Below are 22900 nucleotides of genomic sequence, written 5' to 3'. Positions count from 1 at the left end.
TGAAGTGGCCTGTGGCTTTATCGATTCGCCCCAGTCATGCAAAGTATACACACACAGGATTAACTGTGTTTGCCTTATTCTCGGTGGCTTTTTGCTGGAATAGCGATGCGTTATCTGGAGAAACGCAAGTCAATCTATATTTCGGGCATTGATGCTAGGCCAAGTCATTTGGCTGCAAATATGAAGGTTTGTCGCGTCTTGCATCTTGCGCTGTGCTGCCTAATGTGACCGATCGCGATCCCAGCCGAACCCGGAAGTCGGAAAAAGGTTCGGCCAGCGCATCTCTCTGAATCACAGTGTACAAGCACTCATTTGTACCCTTCCTCTTGAGCTAACATCCAGCAGTCTTGATTGCATAAGTTTCATGACAATTCACATGTCCTGGTTTTCCCTCGGATTCTATAGACCTTGTTACTCTAACCTGGTATATACAACATAAATACACACATACACACTCTTCTTTATTTGACATCTTCATGGTACCTGGGCTTCAAGATGAAGGAGGACACTAAGCCACAGAAAGCCCAATTTGTACAGCGGCAATACCTATGAGGGTGGAATCGATTAATTTATAAAAGAGAAAAAAGCATTGTATTCATCAATGCGCCAAGTAAATCATAGCTCGTGGTTCTCCAATGGTCAGGCGGTGGCACCCGCTCATTGGTTTCCTGCATTTTCCTATCCAGCCTGCCCTGCTCTCTACATACAGCCTCCCCAGTCGTTAATATTGATACATAAACAAAGAATTCCGGGTTGGTTGGCCTGCTATCAGGCGTATTTCCTGAGCTACAGTGAATAAATGGGTTAGCTTTGCTGTGCACCAGAGTAGAGAGGTGGTTATTAAATGACTTACATCCAATGTTAGCGTCCGGGAGCTGTTCACCTCCTGATCGCGATATACGCCGACAAGACTCTCACTGTCTTGGAATAGACCAGCCTTCAAACTGATGACGATGAACTGCATGCCAGGGCCCGCGTGTTCCCGGATATACTTCTTGATCTTGTCCACATTGGCATTGTCCAACGCAGCGTCAACTTCGTCCAAGACGAAGAAAGGACTTGGTTGGTAGCTGTGGATGGCAAAGAGAAGCGCCAGTGCTGCCATGGTCTTTTCACCACCAGACAGATGCTCCATATCTCGGAATCTCTTGAGGGGCGGCATGGCATGGTATTTGATACCTGACAAGTATGGCATGTCTGTGTCCTCTTCAATATCCAGATAGGCCTGACCACCCAGCGGGTAAGCATCTGATCGCGTGAGATCCTTGTAGACGTTGGATATCTGCTCCTGGATATGAGTAAAAGCCTTGTTGAAGAGCTCGTATCTTCTCTGCTTGACGCTGTTGAAGGCTTCCTTCGCCTTGTGGGCCGTTGTTTTCGAGTCTTCGTATTCTTGATCCGTTTGTTTGAGCCTCGTCTCGACGCTTTCTAGTCGTTCCATGGCTCTCATGTTGGGATTCAGCTTCTCCAGCTCTGCTGTGAGGGATGAAATCTTCTCCGTCAACGTGTCCTCGACACTGGGTTCACCGGATTGCTTCAAGTCCTCCTCGAGACCATCGAAATCGATTTCGATACCATGATCATCCAGTGCAATATCCATCATATCGTCTTCTCCGCCATCAACGTCCATGGCATCCGGGTCCTGCCGCAGCAAATCGTCCTCTGTCGGCAGGTTGTCAAGAGCGCCCTCAGCTAGCGGAATCTGGATCTGCTCGAGCCGGCATCTTCGCAGGAGTGCAGATTTGCCTGCGCTGTTCTTCTGCACGGTGGTTTCCAAGGCATTAATCTCTTGCTGGCAAGCTTCGATGTCCTTGCTGCGCTTCTGTAGCTCGGCTCGAGCCTCGTTAACATTTTGGTTCTTTTCCAACTGCTCGGCCTTCAATTCTTCTAAAGTCTCTCCAAGAGCTTCCAGTTCGTCCTGATCTTGGCGCATCGACTCCTCGATTTCGGCCTTTTCTTTATTATACGTCTTCATGTCCTGTTTCAGACGTCGAATCTGATCTTGTATCCGCTTGATACGTGACTCCGTGTCGCTATGGCGCGTGACTTCCCATTTGAGTCGACTTTCCAGTCTCTGCCTCTGAACCTCATACTGGTTGCGTTTCTCGGAAATCTCCTGCTCTAGTTTGCCCTGCGAAGCATCGTATGCGCGAATGTCGCTGTATCCGAGTTTCCTGCAGAACCCATCAAAGATCTCATCCTCCACTCGCGCAATAGCGTCTCTAAACTCCTGGACTGTCTCCTTTGTACGGTCTAGCTGCGATGTTTGCTGCTCATATTTGGGCTGAAGCTCCTGGAGCTGCTTCTTTTGGTTGTCCAGTTCACGCTTCTTGCTTGTCCAGTTCTTGTTCAAGGCCGCCAGCTCATCCCTAGTCGCCGCCAGTTGCCGTTCAAGACCGTTGAGTTCGATATGGAGAGATTCCTCCTGCGTTCCCCGACGATCCGCCTTGGGCAGACGATCGATCTCGCTCTTCAACTTGGCTGCCATACGCTGGAGATTCTGGACGTCGGCCTCTTCAAACTTGCGCTTCCCGCCCTTAGGCTCAGGACCGCGACCGCCTGTCATTAAGCCTGCCTTGTGAATGATGTATCCTTCCAGCGTAACAGCCTTGACGGGGATTTTCTTATCATAGCATATGTGCTTGGCGATATCAAGCGTATCACAAACCACAGAGCTGCCGCATGCGTACGACATGGCTCTCTCAACTGCTGCATCAAAGTTTATGGTGTCGATCGTAAGTCTCGCACCAGGGAAGCCCTTGATTGCGGTGTTGACAGCATTGACCTTGATGTTGTCTAGCGGAATAAAGGTCATGGGAGGAAATCTCTGTTCCTTCAGATACTGAACACAGTCCACACCGGTTTTTTCCGTATCGACAACTACGGAGTCAAAGTCTCGTCCTAAGGCGACAATAACGGCCTCATCAAACTTCTTTTGCTTCGGCGTGCACAGGTTTCCGATGCGGCCGCGAACTCCAGGGAATATACGCTTCAAAGTTGTCACCATTTCCTTCATGCGTACCTCTCGATCGTTTTGACGGCGGCCATCATCAGCCTCTCTCAGCTTCCTTGCGACATCTTCGAGCTTCTCTTCGAGCTCGGTTCGTTTTTGGTTGGTCCGGACTCGCTCAGATTGAAGTTGGTTGAACTCCTTCTTCTTGGCGGCGATGTCATTGGTGATATCTTTCGTTGCAGAGTCAGCGGCGCTTCGCCTCTCGCCGATGCTGGTTAGTTCTGCCTCCATTTTCTCAATGGTTCCGGAGATACTGTCTACCTTGCCCTTGAGACTGTTGACAGTGACTTCATCAGCTTTCCTCTGTCGCTCAAGGTTCTCCAACTTTGCCTGGTTGGAACCAGTGCGGGCCAAAACCTGGGCTCGGAGGGTGTTGTATTCTTTGCGGTCGTCGTCACTAATGTCTCGGCCATGCTTCTTCATCTGCTCCTTGACGTCCTTTTCAAAAACATCCTGAGCTTTCTTAACGCTTGCAATGTCTTTCTGGACTTTCTGCACAATGTCTGTCTGTTCTTCGAGCTCCTTGCCGACTTTCTGCACCTGAACTTGCAGCTTTTCAACTTGCTGCGAAGACTCGTGAATCTTCTCGTCAAATGGAACCAGGGCGTTCTCCTTGTCTTCGATGCTTCTTTCCGTGTGCTTGATATCCTTTTCCACCTTGCTGACCTGCTTCTGAACTGCGGATTGTTCCTTTCGGGCAGATTCAACTTGAGATTCAAACACATCCACGTTTCTCCGCATCTCCTTTAGGTCTTCCTGATGGTCCCGAATAGCGGTGCTTGAATCGTCCATGGCTTTCTGAAAATGGTAAAGCTTCCAGAGGCAGTGGGTGACAATGGCCGCATCTCGTTCCTCCGTTTTCTTCTGGAAACTGTCTGCCTCCTTCTTCTGCTCCCGGTATTGTTTAATTTCGGAGTTGATACCACGGCGGCGATGGAACTGGAAGTTTTGGTTCTCGATGGCCTGTTCTGCCTCGACCTGGAGTTTTTCGTACTCAGTTTTGTATTCCAAACTTCCCGAGATTTGCTCAATGAGCCGCGTAAGGTCTTGCGGAGATTGTGAAGCGATGGCCTCGACATCACCCTGGAAAACCAGGAAATTGCGGGCTTTGATCAGGATGTTTTCCGCTTCCAGAGCATCGTTGTATTGCTGGGCCGTAACCACCCGGTCGTTGATACGGTATTCGCTGGCTCCTTGGCTCGTGATGGTTCTCTTCCATCTCTGTTCTTCGCCAGCGTCGTCTTCATATACCGCCATGACCCAGGCGGTCTTTGGATCGCCTCGAGACGCCTTATCGTCATCGGCAAAATTGCTGGCGTCTGCGGTAGCTTCAGCGGAGCCATCGTCGTTGATTTTTGAGGTTTTCAAAACACGTCCTCGATAGACGAGCTCTTTAAGGTGCGTGGATCGCAAATGAGAAGACTTGATGCCAAGGACGAAGGAGATGGCGTCCATCCTACCCACCGACCCATGGTATTAGTATACCGATCAAAAGAGGCCACATGGAAATTTGACCACGGTGACTTACGAATTTGATTTACCCGATCCATTGGGCCCGATGATGGAAGTAAAGTAAGAATCGCCAAACAGGAGGGTGTGGTGGCCCTTGTAGGACTTGAAATCTTGAAGCGCATTGTTAGTTGGGGCAGGCGACCACGAACGGAGATTCGACAGGACATACTGTGCAGCTCGAGGCGAATGAGTTTACCCATGGTGAACTAGATGCCAAATCCCAGCAGATTAAAACGCAAGACGGAGTGTTGGAGACGTTGCGGCTCCGGCGACTTGAGCACGCGCGGAGAACAATTCAAGATGCTGACAACACCATTCAACGGGAACGATTCGGTGCACTGGGCTCATAGGCGGTGTCGCGTAAATCAGAAATATCTCGCACAAGACATGAGACACCAGCCCGTCATGCTAGAAAATGCGAAGCGGTGCTGCTGAGCGTTGCGCAATGCAAGATGGCACTTGACGCGTCGCGAACTGGCGATTCTGTATAGCTCACTAAATCAGGTAGCACCACTAAGAGGACTTGGACTAGTGTGGAGCACAGCACTCGGTAGAATGGTGGGGGAATGGTGAATAGTAGGGCCACTTCCTCCCAGCCAGAAGCAAACGCTATTATGAGAGTACTAGCAGTGCCTCGTACTGTACCATAGAGCTTTGATGCTTGGATCGTTGGATGTACCGGATTAATCTATTCTCCGTATTCCGCAGTCAACACTCCAGCTGCATTTCCTCATCCCACCATCTCCTGGATTGCTTTTCGCATCCCATTCTTCTAATCCTTTCACGTGACTCGATTCCGGATTCACTCAAAAAGCCAGACACATGCCCCCAACAGCTGACTCAAGCCTTTGAAGCTTTGCCTTGTTAGCGCCCGGGCGACCGTCCTGCTGGCTCCTCCAACCAGAGAGCGGAATGGCAGCACCTGCTATACAGCAATGGCTCTGAGTCTACGATGAATCTTACCCTTCCAAGCTCCTCACCTTGTGGGAAGAAAATTCAGCATCTCGGTGGACAGCCAGGTCAGGTGGACAAGGCCACATTGCCCTTTTTCTTGCAATTTTTTTTTCTTAGCCGCCGTGTACTCCTCTATACCCACGGATATATCCATCCAGGCATATACTAGACTTGGTTGTTGCGCGCGAGACCACTTCAACATGTGCAGTATCTGCTGCTCCTGTTCTCTCTGCTGCCAGGAAGACGTCCAGAGTTGCATGTGAAAACGTCACCAGCCCAATGAGACACTGCCTCTACTTCCACTCGTCGCTGTGTACGGCATAATGCTTACCCAGCAGTACTTGTATGCATGTACACTCTTTGTTGGGTGCAGGGGTCCTGGAGCCGCTAGCGGGGAGCATGTGGAGTTGGGAGTTGCTGCCGTGTTCTAAAATACTTGGGTGGCTTCACGGTGGGTGACCATGCAAGAAGCCGTTACTCAAAGCTACTCGCCTCATGTAGCAGTTTCGGATCGCTTGCGGGTAGATCCAAGTACCAGAATGTAGCCCCTGGTATCTCTTAACTGCAGTGGACTCGTCGGAAGGTAATCACATGGGCGTGCCAGCAACACTACAAGGTGTTTCGCGGATGATCATCGAGGGCAGCATCAGTAGTCATTTAGGCTCGTGTCGACCTGCAACCTAAAAGAGAAGCTCCTCTTGTATTCTTCTAAAGTTTTGCTTTTCCCAAGCCATCTCCCGATACTTCCAGCATCAGCGGTGCTTCCCGACTGGCGGTCTCCCTCCCTCCTTTCATCCTCTCCTCCCCGTACTTCTTCCTTTTTGCTTCCTAGGCTGGGCGCCGTATCCTCTTGACCCACGTGTCGATCTGTTGTCAATCTGTTGTCATCGCCTGCAGTGTCAATTTTGCCACCGCTGCAGATAACATCATCGCCCAATCTTGCCGACCTGGCCATCGTTAATTGATCTGGCCTCGCTGTTGGGATACTCGAGGGCTGTTTGCCGTGTCAGATCGCTCGGGTTGTCTTCTATGGGTTCATGAACAAGGTGCAATCATAGCCCTAACCCCCCCGCCAAAATGGACGAAGAAACTTCGACTCCTGTCTCAACGCCAGAGACCAGGTCGACCGTCAACGGCGACCGCTCGGTGCCCGCCATGGCAGAGGCCGAGCTTGCTTCCCCCCTGAGTTCATCACCCGTGGATGCTGAAGTCCTCGACTCTCCCAGTCTCAGTGCCACGACCCCCAAGAGCCACAGGCTTTCAAGGAACCCCTCCTTCTCTGGCAGCAGCAGCACCTACCAGGATGACTGGGACGCCCTCCCGCCGCTTGACCGCTTGACCGTCCTCGACCTTTTGGACAATTTCGCCCTGCCCCAGCAGCTCGAGAAGCTCCAGAGGGGCATCTCTGCCCAGACCGACAAGGTGCGACGTTCCCGAGATGCCTTCAAGTCGAGAACCCAGAATGCCCGCGACCGAATGGTGGAGGAATGGAGGCGGCGTGTCCCCTCGGCCGACGAACAGCTCGAACGATACAGGAAGCGCATGAGGCAGCGAGTTGAGAAGCTTGGCAAGCAGTGGAACGATACAAAGGCCATCAGCCTCCGAGAGAAGATATCCTTCATCTGTGGCGTTATGAACATCTTTGCGAGCGGATATCTCATGGGTGGCTATCCGGAGTGGTTCCATATTTGGTATACGGTTCAGTTGATATACTTCATGCCCATCCGTATCTTCACGTACCACCGGCGTGGATACCACTACTTTTTGGCCGATCTCTGCTACTTTGTCAATGTGCTGCTGATGCTGAGTCTCTGGGTCTTTCCCCATTCCAAACGGCTCTTCACGGCTGCCTACTGTCTGGCTTATGGAAACAATGCTGTGGCAATCATCATGTGGCGCAACTCTTTGGTATTCCACAGCTTTGACAAGGTCACGTCGCTCTTCATCCACATCATGCCTTGCGCTACTCTTCACTGTATTGTCCATCTCTACCCCCCCGAATTACAGATGACACGCTTCCCCGCCATCTGGGCCATCAAGACCGCGATTCCTGGGTCTCCGACTGCATACGCCAATGTCTTGTCTATGCTCGCGTGGAGCACGATTCCGTACGCAATCTGGCAGCTGAGCTACTACTTCTTCATCACCGTGCGCCGAAGGGAAAAGATTGCTGCCGGCCGGCCTACGTCCTTTACTTGGCTTCGAAGATCCTATGCAAAGACCTGGATCGGCAAATTCGTCCTCGCCCGCCCAGATGCCCTACAGGAGCCGACGTTTATGATGATTCAGTATTTCTACGCCTGTCTTACCATTCTGCCATGTCCGCTCTGGTTCCTTAGCCGGTGGGCATCCACTGCCTTCCTGCTTATCGTGTTTGCCTGGAGCATTTATAACGGCGCAACGTACTACATCGATGTCTTTGGCAAGAGATTCCAGAGGGAACTCGAGGCTATGAGGGCAGATGTCATCAAGTGGCAGAACAACCCGGAGACACTGCTTCAGTCGCCTCAAATTGTTCCGCACATGGATGGCCCTCCTGTGCAAGCCACGAGCTTGGATGCTCAGCTGGCTGATTCAGCCCTCGCACCGTCACCAATGCGACCTGACGCCGGGAAGAACAGGTCTACTAGCTTGGACAAAATCCCAATGCTAGATGAGAACTCCAAGATTGGCGCAACTGGCGTAGACGGGGGAGATGAAAGTCTTGCTAGGGAACGGAAGCCGAATCAAGACTAAAGAAATGGCTTTTTGGACGAAAGACTACACAAGGAATTGGGGACTATATTGTGGCAATGACGTCTTTTAATGTCACGCCCGTGAAATAACAGTAGACGAGGACATACGGGTACAAAGGTGGGAAACGCGAGCCGGGTTCTTAATGTATCTTTGGGATGATATCCTGTGGGGGTTTGGTTTTTCAAGTCTTACGAGAGTCCATTTCATAGCGACAAAGGGAGTCAGTAGCTACAACAACAGGGAAACTTGAGCGTGGGTTTGTTTGGATGACGGATTTAGAGTATCCTTTTGTTTTGAGAGTTGGGATTTTTCTTTTTCTTATAACGTCTTGTCATGTATTTATTGCTCAATGATTATGACTGCTCTTTTGTTTTCTACATTTTCTCATATATACACATATCATCACTATCAACTTCACATTTCCAAGATGAGTTCACTTATCAAGTGTAGATACGTAATATATTTGTCTCTGGTTCATGATCAGACATGTTCTCCTGTCCTCTCTATAAAATGCGCTAAAGTTGCCGTGAAGCAACAACAATAAAAACCGCTACCAGGACGTTTTCCCTTTGTCGTCCCATTTGACTTCTCGCCCCTTCATCTGCGAGGGGGGAGGTTGAAATAAAAGCCAACGGCCGCCTGTGGGCTTTGATATATAAAGCCCAACCCAAACACCAGAAAAATAAGTGGTTACCATGGTAAAGAAAAGAGTGCCCCCTCATCATCACCGCGCCGGATTATGCCAAATGATACAGTCAGATGAATAGTAAAGACGTTATCGCGTTTCCCTTCCGCACTTTCAATATCCCAGAGCTGGCGTGGAAGCACGCTTCCATGCATTGCCAAACGACACACAACTCCTTGCGTGAAAAAAACCAAAAAAAGCAACCCAAAAAAGTGTTTTGAGAAGAAGATACGAGACGCCCCGGGTATAAACATAAGAAATAGAGCATCTTGTCAAAGGAGAGATATGAATTCAATCAGATTATCATGTCCTCTTTATGACTTGATCAGCCACATGTTAGATTTCACCGAATGATGCCCCAGTCAGCGAATTTGCCGCCTCCAGTCTCACCATCCTCGCGAGTGCCGGGCCGTCGACCGAATACGGACCAGAACCGCAGGGTTTCATCACCAGCTCCCGTCACGATGACACGGCCATCGGGACTCATTGCTAGGTATAGAACGCGGTATGTGTGTCCCGTCAAGCTGGCTACTTGCGTCATGGACGGGTACTTCCACACAACAATCTGGTTTTGGCTGTAGCCATGTGTCGAGACAATCTCGTTCGAGTTTTTGGACCAAGCGAGATTGCACACCTGGCTTCCGGTGTCGATTTCGTTAACAACGGTTCCTTTAACTGTGTCGTGAAAGATAATGCGTCTGTCGGCTGTACCGCCGCCCGAGGCAAGTAAGCCTCGTTGGTGCGGTGACCATGCAATGGCCTTGACGGCGGCATTGTGATCTGAGAATTTCCACAGTGGCGTGTCTGAGAGCTTGTCCCAGACCATCAACTTGTTGTCATTGCCACCGCTGGCCAACTGCCCATCTTCGCAGTTCCACTTCAAACCACAGACCTCTTGCTTGTGCCCGACAAGCTTTTTGAGCCACTGGTCTGGTGCTCGAACGTCTCTGTGGTAAATCAGTCGATCGCGGGAACCAGACGTCAGGATATGTGAGTTCCACGCCAGGGATCCAACTCGTGCCGTGTGTCCAGTCATGGTCCTTAATCTTCTAGCTTTTTCGGCATCCCAGATCTGAACGAGGCCCTTCCCGGTTCCAATGGCAAGATGAGTGCCCTTTTGTATCCATGATACGCTTGTTACGGTATCATCTTCCAGAGTACACAGCTTATTAACCTTGGAGGTCTGTGCATTCCACATGTAAACGCTGGATCCCAGCCCGACCCCCAGAACATTTGCACTCCCCCAATCAACCAGGTTGAGGTAGAAGTCGTCTGCCAGCTCGGGAGCGTCAAGGACTTTGTAGGGGACTTTGCTGACCGCTCTGGGCTGGCGACGTGGACTCAAGAGCATCTGCTGACTGCCGAGACGCACAGGAGATAGACTGTAGATCTCTGCTCTTGTGTCCAAATTCGGGCCATGCCGACTCTGCGGGGTTTTTGAGGGAGTAAGATGGCCCACAGGATGACCATGTTGGCGTGGTGAGAGATATGAGAAGAGGTTCTTGTGGGGGGTTGATGGGGTGAGTGATGAAGGCAGGGTTACTACAGAGTTGTGGCTGGGAGGAGTGTGAGACCGTGTGCCATCCTGAACACTGACGAGCGAGGAGGTTGCCAGGTTGCTGTCTGGTGAGAGAGCGGGTGTCATCTGTGGCACTGATCCCTCAAATAATTCCGCACGCAACAGTGTTGAGAATGTGCGATTGGCTTCTTCGGCTGTGTCATAGTTAGTAATTGCCTCTTCGTCACTGCAAGGGGAGAGGACAATGTGCGTACTCTTCTGGAAATGAAGTTCGCCTTGTGGCGTCCTTTTCTTATGCCTTGACGGTGTAGCGGGAGAGGCATCTTCATGTAGAAGGCTAAAGCTGGCTTGCAAATCCTGGCCAGTGCGAGTAGGGATGAAACTAAAGATCCTGTTAGAACCATGCAAAGCGTCACCAGTGGGGATGACCAACCGATCGCCATTAATCCTCTGGCGTTTGCGATGGGGACTGGCTCCGGGAGTGCTTTCACGCTGGGGGTGTTGCAGCTCCCTCAACAGGAGACTGTCGACGGCGTCGACGTCGAAAGCTGCTGGATGTGCCACATCACTAGCCCTAGTTCGCATTCGTCGCATAGCAGTGCCACTGCTTTCGGCATTTGGTTTTGAGTCTAGGCGGCCGCGATCTGATGGAGGAGGAGGAGTTGACATGCGGGCGGAATTGGAGGGCAGCTTTGACTCGCCCATGGTCTTCTTGGAGGCACCCATGGCATCGACAAATTGATTGAAGGTCCTTTATATGGTGCTGAGAGTGGTGAATTTAGGCCTGGCGGACGTGATTTGGCTGAGAGAAGCGGCACCGTGCGTCAGATCGGATATCGATGGTCGGTCGTGGGCTGTGCGGCGGGGGAATGGCGTGTGTAGAGAGTGGTGTTGAGGTCAAAGACGGACGATGTTATGCTAGCAGCGGCCGTGAGAAAACGAGAGAGCGCGCATCCAGTCACAGGGCGAGGCCAACGCCGGTGGTGATGGAGCAGCGTCAACCAAGAGAGGGCGGGTTTGGCGGCCTATCGCATGCCACTGGGTGGTTGTTTTTGTATCGAATCAACAGCGATCGCACGGACGGGTGATGTGAATGGTCCAAATACAAAAGAAGGTCGAGAGAAGCAGATGGCCCCGGGATAGTCGGTCGCTGTTGATAACCGTCTTGCAAGCGCAGAGGCAAAGAGAGGGGGTTGGGGCGATGAAGACGAGACGGGCTCGTGAAAGCTGCGAGAGGCTGATGAGGGAGGTTGAAGCTGCTGGGGAAATGGCAGTGCGCCTGGCGAGAAGCTGGGCTAGGCCTGGTTGGGGGGCGTTAACGTGCTAAAGGGGGGTGGAACAATAATACTGGACGGTTTAGGTGCTAGTGGGAAAACGCGGGCTGCGTCGAACAACAAATACACACCAGAACGCCATTTTGGCTGCTACCATTCGCCGCAGCGCACCGGAATAAACAACCAGGGCGAAGGGATTCGGTTTGATTGTTATTGATTAAGACTATCTATATAGTTCTGCCACCACAATGCATGCTTTTTTTTAGTTGACTCACGCGATGCAAACAGCGGTTTTCTCTCTTCTTTTTTCATTACACTCAAGCTCAAATAGTAGTGTCAATACAACGCAAAGGGCCGTAGTATTTCTTGTACCTCCATGTACATGTACCCTTGGTCTTAAGCAGGGCGGCTCCTGCGCTGGAAACTCAATTAAACACCAGCCCGCCAGCCCTCAAAGGAAGGCCGACAGCACCTGCATGCGCGTCTTGCCCAGCGCTTGCAGTGCTCAACGCTTGCCTGCTGCTTTTGTTCCGGTACATACGGAGTACTTGTATGCGCCCACACGTGCCTCTGCGCATTGAATGGCCGTCTGCAGCCATGTACATGTAATTAAATTGATGCTGCCACTGCAATCACACCACTAGAACCGGGAGGGGGCCGAAAGGACGCATCGCCACTATCCCACTGCAGCATCGCCTTGTCCTTGCAGCTGTTATTGTTGTTTGTTTTGAATCTCGACGTTGCTGCACCTGCATGGGACAAGGTCAATATTATGGGGGGCCGTTCTCAGTGGACGCGCCTAGTGGCTCGGTTGGCTGTCAGTGCTGTCTCTCCAGCGAATACAGCGCCCAATGAGCGCCGTTTCTCCTCCCTGGCCCTGGCTGCCCCGCTGCTGAGGCGCGTTTTTCGTGCCAGGCGCCTCTTTGACGCACCACTTTCGCGTTGGCGATGTGCTCACTTTCGCTCAACGCACCAGACAGGTCTAGTTTCGTGTTGCAGCCAGACGCTGAGTAATCGGGTCACAATGCCGTCTGGACGCTTTTGTTGTTTCTCTTTGAGCCGGCTGCGGATGGCAGATGCAAGGGGCAGCTTTGGGGTCTTGGATACCGGAATCCTACTGGCCGAGTAGAGGGCTCAGCACCTCGCCTTTGCCCGAACAGGTTGCGAGTTGAAAGGCCATAGCGCGACTGACCTGAAGGCATGTACTCGTACTTTTGTACCGTCAACTCGAGAGTCATCCAATCATTGGCGTCGATGTTGAGGCCATCTGAACTTGCTTTGTAGCATTTCCTGTTCCTCGGGAAGCTTCTTCCGATGGCTGAACATTAACACGGTGAGAGTCGAAGCCCGCCACGGCATCTGCCGGTGATAGTTGGCAACCTCATTGGTCTGAACGGCTGGAATAAAAGTAACTTTAGTATTGGCGTCATCCGATTGATCCAGCTCTGAATAGTGGCATCCCTCTTCGTATCTGGGTACATCTCTCTTCATTGAATCTGCAACTTAAATTAATCGCTTATATGGTATCGTGAATAAAATCTCTATTGAGGTGGCCATCGTCAATGTCCTATTTCGTGATTCTATCTATCAAACGAGTTCGGAAATAAATGAGCTTAAAAAAGGTGCCGTTCGCTTATCAGTGCAGCCGCCGTCATCTTTATCCTGTCCCTCTCTATCCATGCAGTCATGCAGTATCTATTTATTTACGCCTGGGATTCTGCCTGGGCCAAAAGCCGCTCTCTCCAGCCATTGCAGACCTCTTCAAACCCGCCAATTACTTCTCCGCATACGCTCGCACACTCCCTTTTCTCTAGCCGCTCGCCCCAGTTTCCTCTGGTCAGCCACTGCTCCCCCTGCTCCCTCAGGTCATCCTCTTTTCTCATTTCGGCAACGAGCTCTTTGGCGCTCTTCAACCTCCGACTGGCTGCGGCTGTTGTTTGACGAGACATGTGCAGTGTGTCGGAGAGGTAACTCAGTGATTGTATCAGTTCTGATGTGATGGAATGCAACGCCGTCAGCGAGTTGAATGCCGACGTCGATGGCCGTGGCATGTCTTCTGTGAGGGATACGAGCAACGGTAGAAGCGTATCAATCGTTTCGACGTCAGGGGCCGGTGCAAGTGGAGAGAGCAAAGGAAAGGTGAGGTTGTGAAGTTGACGGGTCTGATGTGCAAGATGCGTCGTCAGCGCCGAGTGTGCTGTTATAAGCCTGTGATGGATTTCACGTTAGCAACAGAAGGTTTCTTCACGGCTGTTTCCCGGACTTTGGCTCACCTCGAAGCGCTGCCCTCAACGCTAGATTGCGACCCCAGGTCACGAAGCTCCTGAATCACCCTCTTCAAGACATCGTCTGCCGTGCCTCCGTAGTTATCTGTCCCGCGGATTGTGAGGTTTTCGACAGCGTCAATCTTCGCCATGAGACTTGGAGGTATGCCGGCGATATCGAGGTCTGAGTCGGAGCCGTAGTCGCTGCCATCGTATAGACTGGTTTTTCTCTGGTGGCCCTTTGGGCGAGGCGAGAGAAGGCCTGCATCACCATCACTTCTTTTATCATCATTTGCCGACAAGCCCCGTGTTGCCTCGTCTTCGCGACCTGGCTGGTCTGCCGATTTCTCGTAGTCTTGCAGCTCGGCGTCGTAGTCGCCCTCTTCCCCTGAGTCGGAAAACGCATCCGCCAACTCATCAGCTAAATTTCCCATTCCGTTGCTGGCCCCTGTCCCGCCACCGCCTAGCACCACCAAGTCGAGACCATCATGTTGATTCGGGCTGTGCTGGAACGACGTTATAGCATCTTGCGCAGAGGATCTCGAGAAACGTCGAATCGGGGGTGATCCTGCGAAGCTGTCGATTGCTGATGAGTTGCGCGAGTGTCGTGGAGTTCGTGGCGACCCGGGCATAATGGTTGAGCGCAAGCTTGACGGTCAGGTTCTTGGGATATATCAGATGCAGTACTTTCGCAGACTACGGAATAAATATCTGTCGTCTTTCTATTAGCGACTGAGGGACGGTATGGTCTTTTATACAGCACCAACCTTGAGACCGGGTTCTGGTATTCAGTAGGAGAGCCTGAGTCGTTCAAATCCCAGGTCAAGAAGCAGCGGAAGACACCCCCCCAGCCAGGAACCAAAGATACGGTAAGCAGCTCCCTATCGCGATAAGATGCTAATGCATGCAGGTGCTTGTCGATACTTTCTGTGACAACACTTCGAAACGACAATAGCGTGAAGAGCAGGCGGCGGTGTAGCTCCATGTAGGTACCTTATAGGTACTTGCTGCGTTTAATTCTTGACTCGCTTGACCGCACACCTTAGCATGCTGTAGCGTAGCGCAGAGGGGGGAAAGCCTCCCACTTCCAGCATGTTGATCCTTAAATGAACGAATGAGCCGACAACGTGTTCATCTACCTAAATTTAAAAGGGCGAATGGTATCATCTAGCCTTTGAAGAAGAAGAAATGATACTTTATACGTAGTTTTGGTCTGGTGAGATGCAAAGAGCTCCATATCGACTTTATTACCAGTATAAGCGGGCGTGCCACTGGTGAAATCTTCTCTCAGCGCAGTTGTGCTGCAATAAAAACTCCAACATTCCACCACTAGGCCGGCTGAATGGGAACCCCCCACGACCATAAATCATTCACGATTGTTGCTCCGCTAGTGCAAAGCCATAATCCCCAAGCAAGACAACTTCAATTCTTCTGAATTAGTGGTGAGCCTTGAAGAGCCAGGCTACAAGCCGCAACGATGACCACCTTCCGACGATTTCGGCCCGACGACGTCAATAAATTCTCAAAATGCAACTTGGATCCCCTTACAGAGACGTATGAGCTCAGCTTCTATCTTCAGTATTATGCAAAATGGCCTTCTCTGTTTCAAGTATGCGAGGATTCGGAAGGAAACATCGTTGGATACAGTGGGTTACATCCATCCGAGACGTTGTGTCACGCTGCTAATCGATATCTCCGTTCAAAGTCATGGGCAAAGTTGAATCATCGCCAGATGCATACAAATTCTCAGAGCATTACCTTCCTTGGCATGCTCACATTACAGCCCTGACTGTGGCTCCGGAGGCAAGGAGGCAAGGCATTGGCAAAATCCTGGTGGAACAACTGGAGGCTGCCGCCGATGTTCACAATGCTTGGTTCATGGATTTGTTTGTCCGCAGCAGTAATGCAAAGGCCATAGCTTTTTACAAAGAACTGGGTTACAGCGTCTTTCGTGTTGTCAAAGACTATTATGGGGAACATGCCACGGATCCCGACAAGGACAGCGAGGATGCATTCGACATGCGCAAATCTATGAAGAGGGACACAAAGGGCGAGCACGTTCGTGACGACGGCGAGAAACACGAGGTACACCCTGAGGATGTCTGGTGACCTCTGTAATTTGTAGGAAGCGTCTGCATGACGGCAATTGGCAATGGGATTCTGCAAACAGATTCTTTGTACATTTTGGTCATGTTTTCTTTGTGAGGGGGACAACGGCGGGTGCCTTTGAGCTTTAGTTGTGTTTTAGGAGGAGGAGGGTTTGTCACAGGAGGTACCACCCTTACTGATTCTGGAAACAAAGCCGCGGTTGGATTTCAAAGGCTATAAAATTAGAAGAAGAAGAAGGGAGATGGAGAGGAAGAAAGAAAGACAGCATTGATACAGGCACTAGAGATAGAAGAGATAAGAACACGAAGGCATATGAGTATTCGGCATGCGACATTCGGGTATTAATTAACCTGGTAACACAGCACTAATGCCTACCATTCAAGATGACGTATTCCACCCAGTGGCTTTTCTGTACTGCAATATCCATCATCATGGAACCCAATTAAGACCCTTGACACGGTATCGTGGGGAATAACGATGCTCAATTCCAGAATGCAATATATACATGTAACACAGGGATGAAAAATAAGGTACATGTACGAGTACCTATCGTCATTGTCGTTTTGCTGGCGGAATTAGGTAGGCAGTACCTTTAGTAGTGCTAAGGCATGCTGTTGGAGTTCCAGCTGCTAGTTCGCTTTGTACTCCATACCAAGTCGCCACACGGTTGGCCCATGCTTCGCAGTAGCCTTCACAGCTGACACTGGCTGGACAAGGCTTGCCGTCTTGCGAGCCTCCTCTTTGATTCGGGCTTCCCTTCATCTGCAGAAGCCAAGCCGCCAAACGAAGCTCCAGCCTTGTTCCGTTTGTCCCAGATCCCATTGACTGGCGACCAGCTGCAGCCGTTGTTGTGCCCTTTGTGTTTCGCCGCTCGCCCAACCCGCCTAATCATCGGCTTTCACTGTCACAGTACATCTTTTCGTGTGCCACCAGTTTTTTTTTCCTACCCTTCCTCCATCTTCTTCAAGTGGAAGCGACCTGCCTACCCATCACCCAATCACCAGGTTCCGTCGTCTGCTCACTTTCGTCCATCTCGAATCACTCGACAAGCATGGCGACTACTTCAATGGATTACGAGGCCGCCAACGGCGACCGTTACGATGGTTTGTTTCCCCGGCCCCGACGGCGATGGCCATGTCGACTCTCTCGACGCGTTTGTGCCGCGTGGATTCGATGAATTGGGCCGCCGCTAACTCATGTGCTTTTCGCCAGACGAGGCTCCTCGTTATGAGCGTGACAACAGAAGCGCCTCCCCCCGTCCTGCGCGCGACGACACTGGCAGCCGTCGCCGATCCATGTCTCCGCCCGGCCTTCCTGACGTGTAAGCTTGACCATGTCTTTGTCTCGTCGTCGCACTGCCCGCTGACCTAATGCGCAGCAACATCAAAGATGCACCCGCTCCCAAGGAGGATGACGATGGTGCCATTAACCCCGGCTCCAACCTCTTTGTCACCGGAATCCACCCTCGCCTGTCCGAGGCAGAGGTCTCCAAGATGTTTGAGAAGTATGGTGAGGTTGAGAAATGCCAAATCATGCGGGACCCTCACACCAAGGAATCCCGTGGATTCGGATTCGTCAAGATGGTCACCTCTGAACAGGCCGAGGCTGCCAAGGAAGGTCTCCAGGGCGAAGTGATTGAAGGCCGTACCATGAGCATTGAGAAGGCCCGTCGTGCTCGCCCTCGCACTCCCACACCTGGCAAGTACTTCGGCCCTCCCAAGAGAGGTAAGTTGGCATTTCACTCCATCTGCATCCTGATTCTGTTTCCCCATGTTGACAGGTGACTTGAATGACAGACCCTCGCTCTCGCTTTGATGAGCGCCGACGCGGCGGCTACGGCGGCGGTGGTTATTCTCGTGATGACTACTACCGATACCGTGGCAATGAAAGAGGTTATGACCGCAACTATGAACGCGGATACGAACGACGTGGATATGAAGAACGTAGCGGTGGCGGTGGCAGTGGCAGTGGCGGCTACGATCGCAACTACCGAGATGATCGACGATACGAGGAGCGTGGCTACGGAGGAAGAGACTCCGAGCGCAACTACGACCGCAACTACGAGCGCCGTGAGCGCGGCGGCGACGACAACTACGGTCGCGAGCGCTACCGTGAGGACCGTGGAGAGCGCGGCGAGCGCGGTGACCGCTACGGCGCTCGTGGCGGCAACAGCAGCGGCGGATACGACCGCGATCGATATGAGCGCACCGCTGACCGAGACGCTGGCCGATCCCGAGAGCCTGCCGCCAGCAGTGGCCCAGCATACGGCGAGCCTGCCTCACGACCTGAGGCACGTGAGTCATACGGAGGTTTGAATCACTTATGAATGCTACATTTGGGGTGTAGGCGCTAATTGTATCAGGTCCCGAGTCGACTATGCACTGATGATGCCGTCGATTCCGACTGCTCTTTATCGATCTTTGACGAACAAGACATCATTGTCATTAATGGACTGCCTGTTGCTGCTTTTTTCTTTTTCCTATTTTCTAGTTGTTCTTGTTTTATTTGTCTTGTCCACAGTTTGTCAATCGACCTCCGTGGACAGCTGTGGACTCTTCGTCAGGATCTCAATTAGGAGTTTCGTGCGATATGCGACTGCTAAGGGAGGGAAAACAAAATCGGGTTTTCGGCCGTCGCCGCTGATATTTACATTTTTCTTGCTGGTCGGTCTTGCGGCTACAGAGTTGCGCATTGGCCGTTTATGGGCAGCTTCCGGATCTTGCAAAATCAAACACTTCCATCACTCGTCACGTTGCGCTACAACATCTTGATACCGTTAACAACCTTTTCACAACAGCCCAACAAATATCAACCCCAGGCGCCCTGCTCTTTCTTTTCCTGACGAAGTGACCCTAATGGACCACTAAATCCGGTCGTGCTTCAGATGTCAATACTTAAACAATACCTTGGTTCTGCCAAATCTGAGTCGACGGGCAACCACTTCGGATTCAGATTAATACCAGCCGATAATGAACGCATTTACGCCATGAGACTGCTAACTACCATTCTGATAAAGCCAGTAGCCAACGTAAATTCTATCATCCTACGCCAGCCAGCAAATTCCGCCGTAATGTTCTTTTTGACGCGCCAAATGCAGTTATACCCAACTGTTTGTTATAGTAAGGCTTCGTGCACGCAACTCTCCAAATCAGATTCCGGGGTTTCTGCCAGTCCTGAGCTTGGCAGATGCTCCTCTCCGATCAGATACATGCTTCGCCCTTCTTGCTACGTTTTAGATGAGATTCAGAGACATCACTTTCATACCCGCCGGCTACACTGGAGGTGCGAGGTGCGAGGCATCTCGACGACTTTTGCAACGACTGCTCGTTTTCCTTTTCTATTGTCTCATCTCCAACTGCTTTCTGCGATCTTGACTACCATACTAGTTGACATACTAATCGAGTATAGGAGGAATAATATGGCATGCTCGCATGGGGGCCAAAATGCTCTCTCTAGGAGCTCTCGCTCTAGGTGAAGCCAACAATGTCCCAACACACGGAGCGCCTCAAATACGCCGCCGTCTTATAACAATCCCAAATATGCACGCTGCAGAGCGCTCGTCACCTCGCTTCGGTATGTTAGGATCCTAAGCTATACTCTATTTTGCCGGAGCTAGCAGATCGTAACGTCATGTATCAATTATGCTACCTCAAGCCATGGCATACTGGATTATTAGTAAAAGGCGAGCCTTGATCGAATATGTTGTAGTTCGGGGTCTAACTGCTTGAGATTGTCCGACACGACAGCACTTCATATCCCCATTGTCTGTTTCTAAGACAACTCCCATCCATAGTTCAAACAAAATTAAGAACAGCTTAATAAGCTAGTTGTAGAATATCGTATCTGAATCATCAAAAAAAAAAAAAAAAAAAAAAATCAAGTTTCTGTTTGTTCTCGATTCACGCTTGCCCCAATCAGCCAGCCAACTCCAGAGACGAGTGTGCCGGTGGCGGCCTCTCTAAGCTGATCCCTCTTCCTTAACCGCTGTGGCGCCTGCTCTCCGGTTGGTGATGGTGCTGAAGGCCTCGAGGTGGCGAGCGATGACAGGCTGGACAACTTTGTGAAATTGCGCTGTGCCACACTGGCGGTTGCCCGTGATAGGTCAAACAGGGACATGGGCGCCTCCTCCGCCTGTTTAGCTGCAGCCGTGGCCGTCATGTTCCGCGTCGACTGCAGATTGTGCGAAGTAGACGACTCAAACGCGCCGGGGACCTCGCCAGCGGAAGCCCAAGAAGCCTCAGCAGCGGCCTCCTCGCTAATGGCAGAGTCCAGCTGCTCTTCGCAGCGCCGGAATGTTTTGAGGATTTCCTGCAGCTGGGAGGTGGGCGCGACGCGCAGCGCAGTGGCGAGGCACTCTATCCGCTGTTCCAGGTGACGGATCTCGGGGTTGCCGCTCGCTATGCCGAGGTGTGTTGGCAGCAGAGTTCGCTCGGTGCGGATGTACTGCCCGGCTTTCAGGGCGGCCTTCCAGGACCATTCGTCTTCTTCGTTTGAGCGCTCTTGGGTTCCGTTGGAGGTGGTCGTTTCCAGGCGACTAACCACATAAGAGTATGCCGTCTCGAAATCGTCTTCCCTCAGCGCAGCTTCTATGCACAGGGCTGTGATGAACTTTTCTACTCGAATAAGCTCCTTGCTGTTGTCTCCTGTTGTTGACTCTAGCTTGACGGAGCGAGCTTGTTGCGTGATGCCAGCGCGCACCATATTGGCCGCCATTTCCAAGAACTCGGGGAGACGAGTGTATGCCTTTGGATTTTGTTCCAGAACCTTGTCGATTATGGATACTGGATCGGAATGAACGCGAAGGACTACAGGCTTAAACGGTTCGCCTTGCTTAAGCGTAAGCCGATATTCACTCAAAGCATGCGTGCATCGTAAAAGGGCTTCCACCCGTTTGGTAGCCGGGTGCGTATTGGTTAATGTCTTTGGGAATGAGTGAATGCTTGAGATGATGTCAGTGTTTCTTCTCGACGCTAAATATGCAGGGCTTCATTCTTACATCTCATCGCACTTCTTCAGCCCTCCTCTTGACCGATTGGGGTTGGAAGCATTGTCAAAGGCACGCAGGGCCGCTTGGTATACTGTATCTTGTATGATTTCCGAGGCAAGGGGCTGCTTGGGATCGTCTTCGTAGATGCTCTTAGCAAGTGTATAGCCTGTAACTCACAGATTAGTAAAAGTAAAGGTAGCCGATGAAAAGGTCATATCGTACGTGAGTTGGAGAGAAGAGCTTTTAGAATCTCCGTCTCGATGAATTCCTTGGGAACTGCTCCGATAATCCCCCTTATAGCTTCGGAATTGGTAGACTGGTCCCCATCATAACCCCAATTGTTCAACCATAGCAAACGGTCCCTTATTTGTGACCAGTACGTATCTTCGTCCCCATGTACTTTGGTGGCCGCGCTGCGAATAAGCTTGGCGATTTCTCCTTTTTGCTCACGCTGGTCCTGAATAAAGGCCAAATCTCCAGCTTTTCTAACAGAGCAAGGTACGCCCAGGGTGGTACAGATATAGGCACTCAGAATCAACGCTATTAATAAAGTCATTGCTCCCTCTGTGGGGGAAGTTAATGGATTCTTTTCTTCAAGTAGATCGTTCCTCATATATGTCGCAGTCTTCATGCCAATGAGTGACGACACATCAAAGCCCGACAGGCTTGGTAGTATGGAGATGGCCATCTCCAGGGTGGAAGGAACCTCACTGTAGCCAAGCATCCGTCTCATCTTGCTCGCCATCTGATAGGCGCCTGGAAGTGCTCCCACCGTGGCTTCAGATACTAGATAGGCAGACGCAAGCACCGCCCGTACATAGCTGCGTAGCAGATACTGTTGCTGAGACTCTGTGAGTTCCAAGTTGGCCGCCTCCCCTAGATCCAGGTCTCTGGGACCTCCCCACTGCTCGGCTACAGCAACAGCAACGGTCCATGAAGTAGTTGCTTGGCCGACGAGCCATTCTAGGAACTGCTCCCACCCAGCAGACAAGATTGCCGGTCCCGTGTCGCTGGCGGTATGCTCTCCACTTGTAGAATTTGATGCCCACCGGGACTTTCCCTGAAGCCATGGCCCAACCAAGCCTCTAATATCACGGCCGATGAAACCTCTATCATCCTCGCGGCTTCCAGTCCGTGAGAGCAAATAGAGCACGGCTGCTGGATCTGAGAGCTTCTGAAAATCGAGAAGAGAATATGGATGATTCTCATCAGTGTAATACTCCACGTTTCTCCTTACATACGGGACCACGGTCGACGTAATCCAAGATGACAGTGCCGGTGAACGGGATTGAAATAGAGCCAGTAGACTTGGAACTTGTGACAGAAGACCAGTTTCGCTATCCATCTTATACGACCTCTGGATAAGAAAGATGGTTATCGCATCATCTTGAAAGTCGCCTGGTGCCTCGGCGGACGTAAGATGCTGCAGACGCAGTTTCCTTGCCTTCTTGGAAGCTTCATCTTCAGACAAGTCGTCAACAGGAGTTGTGTCCAATCCACCCTCGTTGTACTCTTCAAGATGATCCCCAGCCAGCGCGAGTAAAAAGCCAACGTAGGCAGAGGGCTTTACAGTTTCAGGCAGGTAAGTAAGCAGAATCCTCAACAACAGCTCTTTATGCAGGACTTTGTCTCGTTGGCTGGACAAGCGGGCGAGGCTCTCAATATCGCCGTGCGTGGCATAGTGTGCGGCGAGAAGTAACACCTTTCCTGGTGAAAGCGAGGAGCTCATATTGGAGTTGTTTTCCCACAGATTTGGCTGTGGACAATCCAGGCCTTGAGGGCCGGTGAGATGAAATGATAAAATCTCCTGGAAAATAAATCCGATCGCTCGCCAACGAGGAAACCAG

At 51.3% G+C, this 22900-nt stretch overlaps 7 protein-coding genes across 7 annotated transcripts; 3 read left to right on the top strand and 4 right to left on the bottom strand.

Annotated features, from left to right (window-relative positions):
• Positions 1-545: 545 nt before the first annotated feature.
• Positions 546-4725, bottom strand: TRIVIDRAFT_90905 (uncharacterized protein; the record flags this gene model as incomplete). The annotated part of the gene is made up of 4 exons (XM_014093869.1): positions 546-786; positions 854-4469; positions 4542-4635; positions 4695-4725. The coding sequence occupies 4 exons, from the start codon at positions 4723-4725 to the stop codon at positions 769-771; spliced, it is 3759 nt and encodes a 1252-aa protein (XP_013949344.1).
• Positions 4726-6320: 1595 nt separating this feature from the next.
• Positions 6321-8593, top strand: TRIVIDRAFT_175513 (uncharacterized protein; the record flags this gene model as incomplete). The annotated part of the gene is made up of 1 exon (XM_014093868.1): positions 6321-8593. One exon carries the CDS (start codon positions 6557-6559, stop codon positions 8213-8215), a length of 1659 nt encoding a protein of 552 aa, XP_013949343.1.
• Positions 8594-9243: 650 nt separating this feature from the next.
• TRIVIDRAFT_59464 (uncharacterized protein) lies at positions 9244-11088 on the bottom strand (the record flags this gene model as incomplete). Its single annotated transcript, XM_014093867.1, has 3 exons — positions 9244-10613; positions 10674-10801; positions 10853-11088. 3 exons carry the CDS (start codon positions 11086-11088, stop codon positions 9244-9246), a joined length of 1734 nt encoding a protein of 577 aa, XP_013949342.1.
• A 2127-nt stretch (positions 11089-13215) lies between these two features.
• TRIVIDRAFT_78248 (uncharacterized protein) lies at positions 13216-14659 on the bottom strand (the record flags this gene model as incomplete). The annotated part of the gene is made up of 2 exons (XM_014093866.1): positions 13216-13901; positions 13967-14659. The coding sequence occupies 2 exons, from the start codon at positions 14587-14589 to the stop codon at positions 13397-13399; spliced, it is 1128 nt and encodes a 375-aa protein (XP_013949341.1).
• A 775-nt stretch (positions 14660-15434) lies between these two features.
• TRIVIDRAFT_70062 (uncharacterized protein) lies at positions 15435-16066 on the top strand (the record flags this gene model as incomplete). The annotated part of the gene is made up of 2 exons (XM_014093865.1): positions 15435-15603; positions 15663-16066. The coding sequence occupies 2 exons, from the start codon at positions 15435-15437 to the stop codon at positions 16064-16066; spliced, it is 573 nt and encodes a 190-aa protein (XP_013949340.1).
• A 979-nt stretch (positions 16067-17045) lies between these two features.
• Positions 17046-18891, top strand: TRIVIDRAFT_185271 (uncharacterized protein; the record flags this gene model as incomplete). Its single annotated transcript, XM_014093864.1, has 5 exons — positions 17046-17169; positions 17279-17387; positions 17445-17791; positions 17863-18375; positions 18429-18891. 5 exons carry the CDS (start codon positions 17118-17120, stop codon positions 18449-18451), a joined length of 1044 nt encoding a protein of 347 aa, XP_013949339.1.
• A 1051-nt stretch (positions 18892-19942) lies between these two features.
• On the bottom strand, positions 19943-22782 carry TRIVIDRAFT_51437 (uncharacterized protein; the record flags this gene model as incomplete). Its single annotated transcript, XM_014093863.1, has 3 exons — positions 19943-21005; positions 21063-21219; positions 21276-22782. 3 exons carry the CDS (start codon positions 22780-22782, stop codon positions 19943-19945), a joined length of 2727 nt encoding a protein of 908 aa, XP_013949338.1.
• Positions 22783-22900: the final 118 nt, after the last annotated feature.

Source organism: Trichoderma virens (assembly GCF_000170995.1).
Source record: "Trichoderma virens Gv29-8 chromosome Unknown TRIVIscaffold_93, whole genome shotgun sequence".
NCBI lineage: Eukaryota > Fungi > Ascomycota > Sordariomycetes > Hypocreales > Hypocreaceae > Trichoderma > Trichoderma virens.
This window is presented reverse-complemented; position numbering and strand designations above follow the sequence as displayed.